The sequence below is a fragment of the Zingiber officinale genome, chromosome 4B, assembly GCF_018446385.1.
Source record: "Zingiber officinale cultivar Zhangliang chromosome 4B, Zo_v1.1, whole genome shotgun sequence".
Taxonomy (NCBI): Eukaryota; Viridiplantae; Streptophyta; class Magnoliopsida; order Zingiberales; family Zingiberaceae; genus Zingiber; species Zingiber officinale.
The window spans coordinates 4,555,700-4,575,601 of NC_055993.1; the positions used below are offsets into that span (position 1 = coordinate 4,555,700).

A 19,902-nucleotide genomic window follows, 5' to 3' on the forward strand; every position below is an offset into this window, starting at 1 on the left:
AACATCAAGACTTTGAAGGCGTGAACCATTTTTTAAAGGTGCAACTCCGCTTTTTTTTATTATTATTTCATTTTTCTAAATATATAAATGAGGAGGAAGGAGGTAAAGTTACCGCCATAACCGAACAGGGAACGCGGGCAGGCCCAGCGGTGACCTGCTTTTCCTCTCGGACGGACCATTTTGCCCTCGTTGGCTACGCAGCTGTTTTTTTTTTTTTTTTAATTTTTTTTTGTTGAAATTTAACTCGATTTCTTTCCGGTTGTCTGCATGCTCGTAATGAATTCGAGTAGTAGATGGAGTTTGGACTATTTGGAATTCTTTTTCGATCTTTATTGATTATGAAACTGGAATTAAATGGAGGGTTTGACAACTTATGGCACGTTCGCTGGTTTTCGTCCCTTTCCTCTTCTAAAAGGGGCGGAAATCGTTGCAATTTCTCCTCGGAAAAATATATATATTTACAGAAAAGATGATGGGGGCAATTTCGTCATTCCACTTGGCGTGGGATCCCGTCCGCGACTCGGTGTCAGGGTCACGGGAACCTAGCCACTCTTCGAACGCCAAGTGGCCTCTCATCCTAATTTTTTTATGTTGGGCCGTTGAACACACGAGTCCGGATAGATGGGGCCCAGAACGAAACGGCCCATATCTACCTAATCAGACCGAGAGGATCGGTCGCCCGAGTTTGAGTACCCGAACATTACCCACTAATGAACCAGCGAGTCTGGGGGCCATGTAAAACTGCAGGAAGTGGGTTAAAAAGAGGGTGGAGGGAACCCATCGAAACTGCATGGTTTAGCTGATGCCGTCGTTCCAACAACTCCCAAAAGATTTAGAATATTAAACATTAAATTAAATATGGAATCAATTAAGCATTCGTATTTGTTTCGTCTAAAAAAAGATTTAAATTAAGATTTTGTCAAAATAAGGAAAGGCTGCTCGTAATGCCATAGATTCGTTTCCTTGTAATTTAGTGCGTCGGACAAATTTGGAAAATTCAATACTCGAGTCATACCAAAGTCTCTCTCCATGTAAAATTATCGACTTTAATCTTGTAGTAGATGATCAAGACGGAGGAAAAGAGTCGTAACTTTTATGAGGCCAGAGAGGTAATCGCCTCAGGGCCTAACCTAATAAAGGTCCTATTTTTTTAAATTATACTAAAAAAAATGAGAGACATGGACCTTAAATGGTCATTAAACATATTCTTATAACTCCGAGACACACATTGACACATGACTATTCTTTGCACACAATTTCTTCTCTGGTGTTACTCTTCTTTGCACGCAATTTCTTCTATGACGTTTTTTCTATCAAGGCACGGATCTATCGAACAAGAGATAATCATAATCTTCTTCTTCGACCATCTTCTTCGTCTTGCAACATGTGACACTAATTGTAACCTAATTGTGCAACAAGGATCATTTGTGCGACCTAATCATGTTGATTCTCACAGTGATTATCTCACTCGACGCGGGCTGGCGGTTGGCCTTTGCTGGCGTGACCTAATTGCGTAGCACAGGGCTGTCGCACGCTATCTCAGCCGCTTATGCGAACTGCGACCTAATTGCATGGTGGTCATTACTTGTCGTCTTGCTACTGCCCGCGGCCACTGCAATGGTCTCAGTATTACAGGATGCACTAAATGGACTATCAATGTTATCATTGAGAAAGAAAGAGTTCGACAATTGAATTATACAGATTTAATAAATATTTTTTTATCTCTAAAATAGCTAGACGGGTAGTGTTTATATAATTATTTTAGATATTTATTAACTTTTTATTGATGTAATATATTTTTTAATTTATTTATACATTTAGTATATATGTTATTTGTAAATTGTACTTTATTATTAGTTATCGTAGTAAAAGAGTCACTTTTTAGTATGCGGTTCAGGCTCCGTCGAACACAGGTACAGCTCTAGGAGGAAACAACATTTAGCATAAGAACCCTGCCTCGTCCCTTCTCATAATTCTCGTGTAAATCTCATCGCCGCGATAATAAGATTGACATGCTCGCAGAAGAACTCGAATGGAAATCAAAATAAGACACGCACCATTATAATACAAGACAATCGATTAAGTAGCTATCAAGTACATTTGTTGATTAACCACTTCACTATATCTGTTTCTTTCTTGGACATTGACCCGTTTGTAATAAATTGAGGTTTGATAAAGACATCATATAGTTTTCAACCCCAACATTTTTGCCTAAAATAATGCATTAGTTTTTCCTAGTGTCGCCATCCATCGAAGTAGTTCTACTATTTTGAAATATTCAAAGGGTGGAAGGCGAACCTTGTGTCATTTTCTTCTTGGTTACGAGAAATTGTTTAGCTCATGTGGAAATGAAAGATAATTGGATTAGGTAATATCTAACCATATTTTACGAATTGTCCCCACAAAAATTATTTGTTAACGAAGACTTTTATCGGATCGTAAGTTAATTTATGGAGACTTGGCTTGATCTATCATGAGAGGGATGCCAAGGTACACCACCCACTCCCTTGAAGAGGAAGACAAGCAAATGCACCAGTAGCTCATTACAACTTAAATATTTGTAAAAAAAAATGATGTTTAATTTCATCTAGAGGAATCCAAGTTCAAGTTAAACTCAAAGAGAAAAATAAATTTAGTGACTGGAAATTCAGTTTCATCATGCTTTAATTTGCATTCACTTGAACTAAGAAATCAAGTTTTGAGATGAAATTAATGTAGCAGTTCATTTGATAGTGTTAAAATAATATTAGTTTATGCTTTGGACAATGAGAGGCTTCCCATATTTTTATTACTATTCGGTGGGTGCGACCATCCGCCCAACTACCCATCATCGAGCAGCTCTTTTTACTTGGGAGGGCAGATGGAAAGGGGGAAAGGAGTCAGTCGTGCAGAAAAATCAAAAATCAATTAAAAAAAAGGAACTCGTAGCATAATGGGCCGATAATAATATGGGCTTTTGGGCCGAGTTTAAGACTGTGTTCATGCGCATTAACAATTAATACACACCCTTTAAAAAACAACAAGTATTTTTGTGAATTGAAAATGTTAGGACTAAAAGAATTAAGATATTTTCATAATAGTATTATATTGTTTACTTTTAAGTTCTACCTCCTCATATCAATAGAAATATCTTTCTCTTATAAATTAATGATCCTTTTCATAAACCAAGCAGATTGGACCTCTCTGACCTAGTCTCCTAGACCTCTCCAGCTCGGTCTCCCAAACCTCTCCGACTTGGTCTCCCGGACCTCTTTAGCTTGATCTCCCATACCTCTCATCCGACCGTCGATCTTAGATCGGAACAATAATAACCTAACAAAGAAATAACATCTTTTGAATCAAACGTATATGTGAATTAATATTGTTTCACTTTTCTTTGTTTATAAGGATTAAACAGAGCAGCTGTATATTCCTGTGAATTGCACAAGGAGCCGAGCTGTATGCAACAATCACCGGCATCAAAGAAAAGGCAGTAAAATCTCCCATAACCAAACTCATGCAGCCTTTCATCAACATCACACCACCTTTTCAAGCACCCATTTGAAATGCAGAAATAGCTCATCCATACACGCTCAATTAATCACATTATTTGTCACTCGATCGGAATCGAATAAGAATCCCTTTTCCAAACATCTTTTTCGTATTTAATATCTATATATCTGTCGATTAACAAGTAGTGATCAGTACTGGGATTTAACTCTGATACTCCAAACCACACAACAGCTGTGAACGACGTTCATCATTCAGAATCGACCTCACTGACACAAACATGTGCAAAAGCAATTCACTCGATCGATCATTGAGTTTTACTCGATCGATGGTAGCTTTTCTTCAGCATATATATATTCATGCATGGATGATCCAGTGTTTGCATCGGCGGCATGGATCGTCGGCCCTCGGCAGAGAGGTTGCAAGCCGGGGAACAGAGAGGGGTCTTCCACTTCACCCATCCCTTCCACATGCTCACCCAAGTCGATTCGCCCTACCTCTTCACCTGCGCCGGCTGCAAGGAGTACGGCGCCGGCAGCCGCTTCCGGTGCCAGACTTGCTGCGGCTTCGAACTGCACGACTTCTGCGCCCTCGCTCCTCCGGCTCTGCGGCACCATCCCTTCCACCCCAACCACCAGCTCGCCTTCTTCGCCAAAACAGGTCGAGCCCAGTTAATATTAATTAATTAATTAATTACTGAATTTAATTAATTGTTAGATATTGATTTTAATTAATGACGAAGGCGGCGGGTTTCTTCGTCCGAGGTCATGCGACGTCTGCGGCAGAGCCGCCAGGGGCTTCGCCTTCCGGTGCACCGCCGCCTCGTGCGGCTTCGAGATGCACCCCTGTTGCGCCGCGATGCGCGCGGAGATGAACTTCCCGGCACTGCATCAGCACCCGCTGGCGCTGGCCCTCTCGCCGCCGGCGGCGGCGGCGGCGGCTTGCGGTCTGTGCCAGAGGAAGAGGTCCGGCCTGGCGTACCGGTGCGCGGCGTGCGGGTACTCTCTGCACGCGGCCTGCGCCAAGGACTCGGTGAACGGGCTGCTCGCCCACGGGTTCAGGTCGCCGCCGGAGAAGCCGAGCAAGCTCGGCGCGGCGGCGAGGGTGGCGACGCAGGCTCTGTTCGGGATCATCGGGGGGTTGATCGAGGGGATCGGAGAAGGAATCGGGGAGGCCTTCGTCGACAGCATTGGAAGAGGTACGACGACAACAGAGGCGACGTCATCGAGGATAAGTAATTAATATAAGCGCGTGATTAATTTTATGATTAAGTGCTAATTAACTATATAATTGAAAGGAGTTGCTCGATGAGTTGTTAATATGCATGGAAGTTAATAAGTCATTGTTGTGTTTGTATTAAGAATCATGGCTTTGTATCAAATTATTATATTGATTACTATAAGAAGTTTGTCTTTTATATTGTCGTGTAAGTTGTCTTAACTTGATTATATTTTAATTAATATTATATTAAAAATATGATTCTAATCCACTACGACTAATTGCATGCCACATTGCCATGCAATCTAAACCGAATAATAGGTGGAATTGATGTGTTAACCACTGTAATTAGGATATGGATATCAGATTCTCTGATTTAATAATAATAATAATAAAAGTCAAAAGTGAATCATTTGTAATTACATCAGGATGATACTCATGATTTAATTAAAATTAATTATGATCATTCTTTTGAATTATAATTTAGATCAGAAGAACAGATAATTAATTATATTTTAATTAGAGATTTTAATTAGTCCTCTAATTTTAATAAAATAATAAAAAATAATGAATTTCATTTACCTTACTAACTTTAACTAAACTTCTGTACTATTTTTTTAATAGTGTTTATCAATCCTATTTGTATTTTTTACAATTTTTGGGAAGAAAAAAAATGTTCTTGGCTCTTGAGTTTGTAAGATATATTCAAATAATTAAATCCACACGTACGCTTGGATGATGCATGCATGAGGCCGGCCGCCATCACTTATTTTATTTCATTTTTTAAAAAATAATTTTTTGAATATCTTACCAATTAAAATGAAACTTTTTTATTTTTTGAAAAAAAAAAATGATAAGTGGGCAACACTTGATTGAAGCACGCATGCGTCTAATTAATTGATGGGAATGGATGGTTCGTTGAACCGTCAAACCTAACCGGCTTTATTCCATCCCCAATCGTATTATTATATTGAAGGGTGGATGAATCGGATCTGATCGGATCAGTTCAGTTCTAATCCGATCAAATTAAAAATATTATAAAAAACTCTTAATTGAAATCGATTTAACATGAATTCAATTCAAAACCTCTAAATTCTAAACCCATCAATCTGGACTTGAAAAAACGAGTCCAATTTTTAACCTTCCTAATTATATTAATTATCAATAATTAATATTTTTTATGTCACATATAATGAGTAATAGCATCTTAAATTGTAAAATAACATTATACACTATATTTTACTTTGAAGATTATAGTATTTATGAATTATATTTATTAACAAAGTCTATGAATAGATAACAAATTATAAAAATAAATAAATACTCTTGATAATATCAAATAAACTCACTGATCAATTAAATAAGTTTAAATATGATTGGTTCGAGCACAATCATTAAAAATGTAATAATATTCATTTACCATGAATTTAATTGGTTCGAGCACAACACGGATGACCAGATCACTACGGGTTGGTAAGCACCATTGATTTCTCAATGGATCGTGCAAAGTACATGCCTATATGTTATTAAATGACACGCTGGATGATGATCATAACATGATTAATCAGATTGGGTAACGTCGAGTTTGAGATGATCAATTCAATTCCACGAAAATTTTCTATCGTCCATTAAAATAAATCAAAAAGTACTCGAATAACCTAAGAACCCAACATCTTTTAATTACTTGTTTCATTTGAAAGAAAATTTTCTCATTATCATGAGACATATATAAGAAAGGGAAATTAAAAGAAACCTTATTAAAAACAAAATTTTATACTAAAATTAATAAAATAGATTGCTGATAATCTCTTACCCCTAAATATCATAAATATTAAAAATTATTCTAAATACAAATTTGAGTCCCATAATTGATCATGATTTCGATAATAAATATAGATTTTTAAATTTTATACATATGATTACTGATAAAACCTTATTTTAAATTTTGAAAAAAAAATTATGTCCTAGAGTGATGTTTGGTACACAAGTATGGGAACGGAGAATTAGATTTATTTCCAAATCTTATATTTAGTTTAATAGAAATGAGAATAAGATTTTGGAATGAAACCTAAAAAATTTAAGTATTAATAAAATTCACCTCTTCCTAGCGATGACAATGGGTCGGGTTTAAACCCGGCCCCCGTATTAAACCTATCCCGTGCGGGGTGAATTTAAACTCGGTCAAATGAATTACGGGGCAGGTTTAAATCCATTGATCGGGTTTAGAAGAACTTTTTCGGAGCACCGTATAAGAGTGAAAGTCGTAGCGGTTGATATCTTGAAGCTCATGGCCGAAGGCCTTTATATAGGCCCATTTCGGGCGCTTGGAACCCCTCCAAGCACCTAGACCACGTGGCTCAGTCAGTCGACGCGCTCCATCTCAACTTGTGGATGAGTTTTCGGGTCCGCGCGTCTGGACCGACTTTGGGCGCCTGGACGACTCTAGTGCTTGCTGCTCGGGCAAGGGGTCTGGGCGTCCTGAATTCAGACGCCCAGATCTCTTTTGGACGCTTAGACTTCCCTTTTCTTCAGCAGTCTCTTCCCTGCAAAAAGGGTTAGTCCATGTAATAGAAAATGTATTTACCCTGTAAAACAGAGTTAGCACAACACAATAAAATAAGAGTAGTAATTAGATATTTTCTCCCCGAGATCAAGATCAAGTTAATGTCTCAGTTTAAGTTTTCCAAATAGACCTAAGCTGAACCGACGCCTACAGTTTCCTCAACGGGGAACGCATCCTCACTGAATCTCTCCTCCAGTTGCTTACCTTCACTTACCACTTACAGTCGCTTAACTTGCCTTTCACCCACTAGGTCTTCCTGCTAGTTATCAGGTCCATAGACCCAACTGGATTTCGGCAGGTTGTTAGGCAGCGCAGACCCAACAGAACTTTCCTCCAGATATCGGCCCCCACGGACCTAGCTGGATTTCAGCCTGGTGTTAGGTCCTTCAAATCAGTCAACTCCTGTACACTTGGTAAAGTAATTAGACCATAAAATATTCTAACTTTAAGCCCCCCTTATTATTCATTAAAATATGAGTTAGATTATTAATGCAAATTACACCAACAGACCTTTTAGGTACCATAGCTAAGTTTCTATTGGGTTGTCTTAAAGTGTGTGATAATCCAGAAAACTTTTAGTTTGTGTTTTTGTTCATAGGGCCATCAGAAGGGATGCCTTGGATCTTTAAAAATTTGTTGGTAGTGGGTGGTTGTCTAATAATGATTTTTCCTAAAGAGAACTTATTTAGATCTTTGTTTAAATTTTCTAGAGTTTCTTTTAGATCTTTTGTTTGATTATTTTTATAGATATGGTTTTCAAGAGTGAGGAGTTAAGTTTCTAATATAGTAAGTCTATAATATAAAGACGTTAGTAGAGCCAATATGATGTTATTTTGTTATACCAGAATTTGATCTCCTTGGCTTACTAAGGTAGAATTATTATAATCAATATCTTTGTTTTTAGCAAATTGTTGAGAAAAATCTAGAATTTCTTCATAATACGTATTTGTGAATTATATTTTATTCATTCAATATTGGGTATACCAAAAATTATTAAGCTATATTTCTTTGAAGTTTTTAGATGTTGGTATCTATCATTAGTACACAATAAGTTTTTAAATTTTAATAATATAAGCATAGTAAACTGGATGTTTACACCATAAGTTAGATGTTTATTGCACTTTTTTTTTCTATACCAATAATATATCATTTTTAGCTGATATATTATTATAGCTTAATAATATATTATTATTATTATTATTATTATTATTATTATTATTATTATTATTATTATATTCGGGGCGGATTTGATGCTGTGAACTCCGATAATCGACGATTAAGACATTCTTATTTTTTTTATTGTCAGTAATACTGCTTTTAGTTCTTGTACTTAACCGGTGTAATTGTTTGATCTATTAGTGGATTACCCAACGATTGCACTCGACGAATGCGGGCCTTGGAGTAGAAGTCGTCGAAGGCTCCGAACCAAGTAAAATTTGATTTGTTAGCATTATTTTTTATTCTTTTGTTGCGTACTTCAATTTAATTTACTTGTAATTTTTCAATTTAATTTGGTTTCTTTTTAGATAGCGGAACTATTAACTCCACCATTTGTTGGACCCCGCGGGTGCTTTGATGTGATGAACCAAGTTGGTTAGGTCCTGCTTTGTGTTTGATCCCTGTGTCTGAGTGTGCAGGAGCTTAGGAGCGCAGGAAGTCAAGCGAAAGACGCGGCTAGCGAGAAGGACGGCACGGGAAGGGAGCCGATGGGCTCGGTGCGTCCGAAGGACGAGAGAGTTGCGGAAGAGTACACCGGTGGGCGAGAAGAACGTGCACGACGTTCGAGAGACGTTAAGCCAGGAGGAAGAGTGCTCGAGGAGAAGGCCGAATTGAAAATTGGGTTCAGGTGAACCCTATTTCGGTTGGCCGGAATCACCCAAAAGAATGAGACTTCGAAAGACGAAGCAAAGAAGCAAGCAAGCTGGAGAAATCTGTCAGCCAGCTTGGAGGTGCCTCCAGCTTGAAGGCGCCTTCAATGCCTGTTGGAGGCGCCTTGGACCTGGCAGAAGTTAACGCCTTTTGGATAAAGTTTTATCCACTCTCTCGATGGAGGCGCCTTGGACCCCTATTGGAGGCGTCTCGGACATCCGAGATAGGATTTTCAAAGGCTATATAAAAGTCTCTGGAACTAGGAATTAGATATCAACTGTTCTATCAACTCTGTAATCAATTTCTAGTAATAGTTCTGAGCTGTAAGAGTGTAAAAGGCTTCTCCGCCTTCAGAGAAGGAGATTTTTCTAGTGCGCGTTTTTCATCGCCCTGGATTAACAACCTTCTTGGTTGTAACCAGGTTAACCCCCGGTCTTCTCTGTCTTTCTATTTAGCTTTATTGTTTTAAGTTATTTTTTATTGTTATTGTACTTTCGAGTTGAAAGATCCGAGGAAGGTAGTTTTAATTTGTGCAGACAATTCACCCCCCTCTTGCCGGCCTCCGCTGCACCAACACCATTAATGAAGTTACACTTTTCTCAATATTACCAACAACTTTTATTAAGACAACTTCTCAACCTTTAATTAGTATCCAATTTGATAGTTAGCAATTAGCTTGCATATAATTTGTGACAAACATACACTTAAGATTTTACAATAATTATGGTACTTATAGTAATCCCCTAACCCTCTCAAAATTATGGGTTAAACCATTACTATACCCTAACATCCATCTTATTTTAGGACTCAATTTTCTTCTAGCACCAGATCAAGTTTTTCTCCTTACCAAAGATTATGCTCTTTTCTTTTCTACACCAATAATTTCACCTATTGTCTTAGATTATCCCTCAATTGTTCATCCAATTATCATTCACACACACCAGATAATCTGACTAACAAATCGGCTGAAACTATTTGTCAGTGCTCCACAAGAGGTGCTTGTACCTCTACTTCTCTTCAAACTTATGCTCTAGCTTTTTCTAAATATCAGGAAAAGTAGAAATACTTGGTTGATCTAGCCCCACAAGTGATTATGTTTCTACATGAGATATTCCTATTGACCTAATAATCCCAAAATAATTTATATAGATGATTAATACTTATCAACTTGATTAGACTCTTTGATTTCTAAATTAAAAAATTAGAAATTATTGGTGATAATTCAACTAAATATTGGAATAGGAATAAAGCATATTGTAAAATGGCAATCATTAACCCAGACCTAATAATTAAAGCCCAATATTTAAAATATATGAATTGGGAAACTGAGGAATGTAAAATGCACATCTAACAATTTTTACATTTAGGAGTTATACAAAGATCTACTGTCACGCCCCGGGGGAGTCCCTGCCAGAGGAAATTTCGACAGCATCTCCCCTGTATTGATGACAATCTGAAACTTAACTATATAGCTCTCAGAGCTCATAATCATCAGCCAACACGGCTGGAACATATACCATACAATAATAAAACAATCCATGCAGTTAATAATAAATCAACCTCCGGCTGACTACACAACCACGCAGTTTATAATAATACTTACTCCACTACCACGAGGAAAAACACAACACAACGGAAAACCTTTGTAGCGAAAAACATGGGCATCATACCCAAAGCACGATATAGAATCCATAAGTACAAAAACTACACATTATAAGTATGCAGACATAACAAAACAAGGAAACAACAAAAGTCCGAAACCAGAAAGCCATCTCGACACCCAGTGGGGACTACCAACTGGAACCTCCTGACAGCTTCAACTTAAATTAGAAAATAAAGTAACGGTGTGAGTCCAACAACTCAGCGAATATCAAGCTACATGCATAGTACAATATATCCAATAATAATAATTATATCGTATAGTCTCCTGGATAATAGTTGGAAATGCAAAACTGAAAAGATGGGAGAAAACTGTACTCTAGGGATGACAATGGGTAGGATTTTATATCCTCCGTACCCATCCCTATTTATTATATTTATACTCATACCTATCCCCATACCCATCGGGTATTTAACTTTCATACCCATCCCCATATCCGTCAGAGTTTCGGGAACTCATATCCTACCCATCATCCTATTACTCCATACCATTCTCATTTTTTTAAAAATATTTCAATGTACCTGCCAACTTTTCCTCGTCTCGCGCTCCTTCGATCGGGTGAACATTTCCCGTGGAAAAGAAAATAAGATACATGTTGATGACCGGATAAAGAGACAAACTAAGTCTTTTTTTTCTAAGACGAAAAACGGACTAAAGTTTTTTCTTTCCCAATAAAAAATGAAGCTTATATATATATATATATATTATTAGGTAGGGTATGAGTAGAATTTTACCACATCCGCCTCCATACCCGGACCCGAATACTCATTTACTATAATCGGGTATAAAAATTCCCTCCATATCATCATCTATTTGGGTTGGATGTCGGATTACCCATCGAATTTGGGTGAAATTATCATCCCTACTGTACTCATCTGGACCTCCTATCCTAACATAAAGGTCATCAAACCCAACTCATCATGTCCCTTGTATGCATGTCAATTATATGCAACCACAGAAATGCAACATCCAATATGCAGTAATCAAAAGCAATAAATGCAATCCATGCATATGATGCAAAATGTCCTAGTCACCCCTGACTCAGCTATCTCACACGCGATGATGAGACTGAGTGGATAGGGCTATGACAACTGTGCACTCTGTCATCACTACTCATGAGTGACCGAGTGGATAGGATGCTGTCGGAGTACACCTATCCTCCTACCCCAAATCATAAGTGTTGGTGCAACCTTAGGTCAAGGTTGACCTGGTTGACCCGACTCGAGTTGACTTGACTCGAGTTGTATTTTGATGTTTGACTTGGGAAGATTGTTGATGCAACTTTAGGTCAAGATTGACCTAGTTGAGTTGCATGTTGATGTTTGACACTCGTGAGAGAGTTCTATTCTTGATATGGGACAAGAATAGATGTTTGGGAGATTATTGGTGCAACCGTAGGTCAAGGTTGACCTGGTTGACCTGATTCGGGAAAAAGTCCAAGTATGGAGACTTGGCAACGGAAAAGTCCAAGCAGGGAGCTTGGCACTAAAAAAAAAGTCCAAGTATGGAGACTTGGAACTGGAAAAGTCCAAGCAGGGAGCTTGGCACGCGAAAAGTCCAAGTATGGAGACTTGGCACGGGAAAAGTCCAAGTATGGAGACTTGGCACTGGAAAAGTCCAAGTATGGAGACTTGGCACGGAGAAGTCCAAGCAGGGAGCTTGGCACGAGGAAAAGTCCTAACTGGGATGTTAGGCAGTGTGGAAAGTCCTGGTGAGTAAAGCCAGGCAATGAGAAAGTCCTAACTGGGATGTTAGGCAATGAGAAAGTCCTAACTGGGATGTTAGGCAGTGTGGAAAGTCCCGGTGAGTGAAGCTGGGAAAGTCCTAACGGGATGTTAGGCAGTTGGAAAGTCCTGGTGAGTGAAACCAGGCAAGGGAAAATCCAGATGGATCAGGGATGATCGGACTTCTGGTGTTGGAAAATCCAGATGGATCAGGGATGATCGGACTTCTGGTGTTGAAAAGTCCAAGTAGGTCAAAGGGATTGACCGGACACTTGGTGGAGAGTCTTAGCAGGTCAAGGGAGTGACCAGATGCTAAGCATGATGAACCAATAGGTCAAGGTTGACCGGATATTGGTTTGAAGTCTTGGGACTTGGTTTGGGCAAAACCAAGCTCGGATCGGTCACCGACCGATCCGGTGTCTGTGTTGCTCGATCGGTGCGGTGACCGATCGATCAATCAAGCTCTGTTCGATTCTTGATCGATCGGTGACCGATCAGAGGCGAAAAGAAAGCGGTGATCGGTCCACGCATCGATCATCTGATCGATGCGGGACCGATCGAGAGACGTCGCGAAGCACGCCAGAGTTGGGATCGGCGTGGACCGATCCAGGTCCTGATCGGTCCACATCGATCGTAGCTACGTGCGGCGGTCGATGGGACCGATCGGCCAGTCCCTGATCGGTCCTTAGACCGATCGAGTTCTAGCGTTGCGACGCAACGGCTAGTTTCTTCACTGTTTCTCCTTCGCAGGTATAAAGGCGCTTCTCTTCTGTCTTCTTCTTTTCTTCTTGAGCTTCTGCTCTTCGACTACTGAGCTGCTGGTGTGCTCTTGAGCTTTGCTGAGCTCTCATCGCTGCTGAAGCTCTGCGTGAGTTTCCTGCTGGTGTTCTAGCTGCTGGATCTGAGAAGCTGCTGCTTCATCAAGGTTCCAGTCGACAACAAGAGGCAAGCAAGTGTTTTACAATTTCTATTGTTCTTGTTTGTTGTCTCTATTGTTGTACTCCTTTGTTTGCTGTTGCAAAAGATTGTGGTGAGGTTTCTCCACCCACAAGGAGTATATTATTAGCCGGTTCTCCGGGGACTCATCCACCGACGGATTGAGAGGCTTCGTCCACCTTACGGACACGCCGAGGAGTAGGAGTATCATCTCCGAACCTCGTTACATCGACGCGTTGAGGTTTGATCTTCTTGTTTTCGTTTCCTTGTTTGTTTTTCCGCTGCGCTAACGAATTGTAGGAAGAAACGCGATCGATTTGGGGTCGGCTATTCACACCCCCCCTCTCTAGCCGTACGAAGGATCCTAACAAGTGGTATCAGAGCGAGGACGCTCTTCGTCGGATCAACACCCGGGGGAGCACGGGCTAGAGATGGATCTCTATGGAGAAGATGTCACAATTCAACCCTTCTACGAGTCTCACGACAACTTCACATATTGGAAGGTAAGGATGATGTATTTTCTTAGGACTAATATGTTAAATTGGTTTTGTGTACAAGAAGGGTTTTCCCCTCCGATGGATGAGGAAGGAAAACCGATCAAGAAGAAGGAGTGGACGAAAGAGCAAATCCACCAATCCACAATCAACGACGAGGTAACGAAAATCCTTGAATTTTCATTACCTAGTGATATCTTGCATAAGATAGGTAGATACAACGATGCCAAGGAGTTGTGGAACAACAGCAAAGTTCCATGAGGAGAGCTCAAATTCAAGCCATGAAGAGGAGCTAAGTGAGCCAAGTAGCTCACATCATGGAGGGAGCGAATTGGGAGTTGAGGGCTACTCAACATCTAAAGAAGAAGAGGAGGTGAGTTCTTCTTCAAGATCGGAGCACGAAGAAGAAGCTTCTACCTCCGGGAGGGATGAAGAAGAGAGCATCCATCCATCCTCGACCCTAGGTAACTCAAACACTTTAAGTTCAAGTAAATTGCATATAATGTGTTTTGAGTGTAGGGAATTTGGACATTACAAGAGTAAATGTCCAAAGAAGACTAAGAAGACTCCACCGGCGCCAAAGATCAAGGAAGTCGGAGTCCCAAAACGCAAGGGCAAGGAGCACGTGGTGTGTTTCCAATGCAAGCAACGGGGACACTATAGGAGCCATTGTCCGAGGGGGAGGCAACCTCACAAGGGCAAGAGACCGGGCACATCGATAGGGGGAGCTAAGGCAAACCCTAAGGTATCTTTTAAGGCTCATTCGTGCAATTCTAGTAGGTTACATGCTAGTAATTTTATTGCATTAGTCAATAATGACAAGCATGTTAACACTAGAAATCAATACATGTGCTTAGGTGCTAAACATGTCGACCTAGATAGGGATACTACTAGGAATGCTAACCCTAGGATTAACACTTCTAAGGTTAAGGAAAACCTAGGTAGAAATCCCAAGAAGACTAGACACATGCCTAGGAATATCTCAAGAGAAAATGACAAATTAAAACTTGAGGTATTAGAGAGGGAAAATCAAGTCTTGAGGTCAAGACTTGATAATTTAGAAAAGGCTCTTAAAAACATGGAGAAGTCATCTCTAGGGTTTAAGGGTCAAAACCCAATGTCCAAGGACAAAAAGGGTTTGGGTCACAAACCTAAGTCCCAAATGGTCAAGCCCACTTATCACAATGTTCCATTCGATTATGGAACAAAACCTAGGGCTAGGAAGACCATTACCAAGGTTACAAGGGGAGTCACCCCTATAGTTGACCTTGATGAGACCCAAATGACCAAGGCTTCAAAGCCTAAGAGGGTCATTAGGAGGGTTGCTAGGGAAGTTATCCCTAGTGAATATTTAGTGAACCCAATGAGCTCTAATATGTATTGGGTTCCTAGGAGCATTTTCTCTACCCCATAGATGGGTTAGAGAGTGTCAACTCCAATAAGAAGGGTAGTTAACTCAACTTTGAGGAAATTGACACTCAAGGAACATTTTCAAAGTTTTTTTTGGAACCTTTGAAAATGAAATGGAATAATCTTTATCATTCACTCCTTGGAAGAGTAAAGTGTGCCAAAGTGAGAATATTTTAATCTTATTTGGCACAATTTAAGAAAACCTAGAGAAATACCATAATTGGGATTTTGGTTTTTCTCTTAGGGATATATGGGCAATCTAGGGTTAGGTTTTAAGTTAGCTAAGGCTAAGGATACTTAGATAGGGAATTTAGGTATTTTATTTGTGCTAACTTGCCATGATTGGTTGCCATATGCCATGCCATGACATCATATTTATTTTATTATCATTTGAAATGTCATGATATGATAATGCTTAGGTTATCTATATGTCATGTGTTAGTTTAGTTTCAAACTTTATGCCATGACATCATGACATTGGCACATGTTTTCATTTATGATACCATTTTATGCCATGTCATCATCTCTTGCATTAATAATCAATTGAATTGATTTAAGGATGAAAAACACATTTTGATATTGAGATCAAAGTTGTGTTTAGAAAATGCATGAGACCTTAGTCTAAGATACCTAAACCCATATCTCACATCAAAATTGACATGGATGTGGTTTGATACACCTTAGATGTGTGTGAGATATTAGGATCATGAGTTAGGATCAAGGTGCATAGTTCTTGTACCTAGATGAGCCTAATTCAAGAAATGGAGGATCATAGGGAACGCTTGTGTACAAGTCATGTACATCTAGCCCTAAGATTGTGGTCCCAAATTAAAGGGTTTGAAACCATTTCAAAATTGTTTTGAAAAACCTTGATGAAGCTTTCCTAGTGATAGCATTCATCATTGAACATTGTGATACAAAGTTGAGTTAAACTTGAACTATTTCAAAGTTTTTGAACTTTGTATCAAGATTGAAAAATGGAAACTATTTTCATAGAAAATTATTTTTCCGTGATAGTATATGGTATGAGGAGTGTATCCTCAAAATTTTACGATTTTTGGAATTTTCTGGAATTTATTAGGAGTTTCTGAATTTCCGGAAGGAAATCAGAAATCTCGATTTCAGAGTATGGATCGGTCAAGGATCCAGAGACTGATCGGTCCGGACCGATCGGTCCACCCATCGGTGAAGCGTGATCGGTCCGGGGACCAATCGAGGTCGGTCTGGGGACCGATCAGTGCGTGCCAGTTTCTGATTTTCAGCTGTTGGTCTGAAATTTCAGCTGAAAATTGGGTTTTGTGGATTTTTTAAAGGTTTGAAACTCTCCAAGACATTGTTGGTGCAATTGTCAAGGGGGAGTTGACTTTTAGGGGGAGTTTTTTTACTCCTTAAGACTTTTTGAGGATCAGTGATATGGGATTATCACTAAGTTGATTGTTGAGTTTAGTATCAAGGGGAAAATTAAGAGTTTCAATGAAAGGTATGGGACTTTCATTAGGAAGAAACTCTTGATCTTGATACTCTCCTTTTTCTTTTTGATGTGTGTCAAAAAGGGGAGAGTGTTCATTGGAGAATTATTGGAGAACCCAAGTTAGGTTATCGGGTTAACCTAAGCTAGGGGAAGAATGTCAAGGAATGTTCAAGGAAGAACATTGGAATTCTTTTTGATGTGTGTCAAAAAGGGGGAGAATTATTGGAGAACCCAAGTTAGGTTATCGGGTTAACCTAAGGGGAGAATGTCCAGAGAATGTTCAAGGAAAGGACATTGGACATTGGAAGATGGTTGGAAAACCTAAGTTAGGTTATCGGGTTAACCTAACTTGATTATGGGTTTTGTCAAACATCAAAAAGGGGGAGATTGTTGGTGCAACCTTAGGTCAAGGTTGACCTGGTTGACCCGACTCGAGTTGACTTGACTCGAGTTGTATTTTGATGTTTGACTTGGGAAGATTGTTGATGCAACTTTAGGTCAAGATTGACCTAGTTGAGTTGCATGTTGATGTTTGACACTCGTGAGAGAGTTCTATTCTTGATATGGGACAAGAATAGATGTTTGGGAGATTATTGGTGCAACCGTAGGTCAAGGTTGACCTGGTTGACCTGATTCGGGAAAAAGTCCAAGTATGGAGACTTGGCAACGGAAAAGTCCAAGCAGGGAGCTTGGCACTAAAAAAGTCCAAGTATGGAGACTTGGAACTGGAAAAGTCCAAGCAGGGAGCTTGGCACGCGAAAAGTCCAAGTATGGAGACTTGGCACGGGAAAAGTCCAAGTATGGAGACTTGGCACTGGAAAAGTCCAAGTATGGAGACTTGGCGCGGAGAAGTCCAAGCAGGGAGCTTGGCAGGAGGAGGAGTCCTAACTGGGGTGTGAGGCGGTGTGGAAAGTCCTGGTGAGTAAAGCCAGGTGAAAATCCTAGTGGGATGTTAGGTAACGAGAAAGTCCTAACTGGGATGTTAGGCAGTGTGGAAAGTCCTGGTGAGTGAAGCCAGGCAGTGGGAAAGTCCTAACTGGGATGTTAGGCAGTTGGAAAGTCCTGGTGAGTGAAACCAGGCAAGGGAAAATCCAGATGGATCAGGGATGATCGGACTTCTGGTGTTGGAAAATCCAGATGGATCGGGGATGATCGGACTTGGTGTTGGAAAGTCCAAGTAGGTCAAAGGATTGACCGGACACTTGGTGGGGAGTCTTAGCAGGTCAAGGAGTGACCGGATGCTAAGCATGATGAACCAATAGGTCAAGGTTGACCGGATATTGGTTTGAAGTCTTGGGACTTGGTTTGGGCAAAACCAAGCTCGGATCGGCCACCGCATCGATCTGCTGTTTGCTCGATGCGGTGACCGATCGATATCAACAAGCTCTGTTGATTCTTGATCGATCGGCAGTGACCGATCGCAGCGAAAAGAAAGCGGTGATCGGTCCACGCATCGATCATGTCCTCGATCGGTGCGGGACCGATCAGAGACGATGTCGCGGAAGCACGGCGAGTTGGGATCGGCGTGGACCGATCCGGTTCTGATCGGTCCCAGGCCGATCGATCTGATGAGCTACGTACGCGGTGATCGATGCGGGGACCGATCGGTCCAATCTGATCGGTCCTTGACCGATCGAGTTCTAAGCGTTGCGACGCAACGGCTAGTTTCTTCATTGTTTCTCCTTCGCGGTATAAAGGGGCCGAGGGCTTCAGGCGTCTTCTTCTTTTCTTCTTGAGCTTCGCTCTTCGACCTGCTGGTGTGCTCTTGAGCTTTCCTGAGCTCTCTGCTGAAGCTCTGCGTGAGTTTCCGGTGTTCTAGCTGCTGGATCTGAGAAGCTGCTGCTTCATCAAGGTTCCAGTCGACAACAAGAGGCAAGCAAGTGTTTTACAATTTCTATTGTTCTTGTTTGTTGTCTCTATTGTTGTACTCCTTTGTTTGCTGTTGCAAAAGATTGTGGTGAGGTTTCTCCACCCACAAGGAGTATATTATTAGCCGGTTCTCCGGGGACTCATCCACCGACGGATTGAGAGGCTTCGTCCACCTTACGGACACGCCGAGGAGTAGGAGTATCATCTCCGAACCTCGTTACATCGACGCGTTGAGGTTTGATCTTCTTGTTTTCGTTTCCTTGTTTGTTTTTCCGCTGCGCTAACGAATTGTAGGAAGAAACGCGATCGATTTGGGGTCGGCTATTCACACCCCCCCTCTCTAGCCGTACGAAGGATCCTAACAATAAGTGGGGGAGCTCAATGCTCTCATCTCCCTGAGACAATCCAGAGGAGGGATTCCTGTCGTGTTATCACGCTGCGTCACCACTACTCATGAGCGGGCAAGCGGATCCCTTCACAGAGTAACCTGCTGCAACACACCATGCCTGATATACCACTAACCCATGAGTGGTTGTGTGTACAGATCCATGTAACTGAAGCGATGTGCTCAACAATAATGGAGTCGACAATCGCTCAGCATGTAATCATGCAAAATAATACATGTCACTAAGCATGTAAATACTGACACCTCCATAATATATATACAAAAGGTAAAGAAATCCAACAAGAATCTAAGTATCATGAAACTAGGTACACATATCAGATATGTCTAGTAACTAGTCTTGTACACAGTAAGACAATGTATGTCACTGCTTATATGATCATAAGTACACATGAAAAGAATAAAAGAATGTAAGTCTAAATGCATATAGATAATAATAAACAAAGGCATGCTATAGGTCAAGGTACCCGCCTCAAAAGGAAGATCGAATCAAACCAATCCGATGTCGAGATGTTCGTCTCGAATCAAAGTCCTGTAATACATGATATACAGATTTAGCTAATTACATATAAATTAATTAGCTAAATCAAATCCCCAACTAAATCTAATCCATCGATCAACTAGGATTAGCTCCATTAACTCTAACCATTCCACTATTCAATTAGATTTAAGTCTATACATAAATCAACCTAAACTCACCCAAATATGAATCTATTCTTTAATCATGTAATCCAATTCATACTTAATTCAATGTATTTACTGTTGGAGTGTATACTGAGAGCCTAAGCTTTGTAAA

The 19,902-nt window shown here is 40.2% G+C and overlaps 1 protein-coding gene across 1 annotated transcript; it reads left to right on the plus strand.

The window, feature by feature from the left end:
• The first annotated feature begins 3,715 nt into the window (after positions 1 to 3,715).
• Positions 3,716 to 4,851, plus strand: LOC121977329. Its single transcript, XM_042529912.1, has 2 exons — positions 3,716 to 4,149; positions 4,232 to 4,851. The coding sequence occupies exons 1-2, from the start codon at positions 3,882 to 3,884 to the stop codon at positions 4,729 to 4,731; spliced, it is 768 nt and encodes a 255-aa protein (XP_042385846.1). The 5' UTR covers positions 3,716 to 3,881; the 3' UTR covers positions 4,732 to 4,851.
• Positions 4,852 to 19,902: the final 15,051 nt, after the last annotated feature.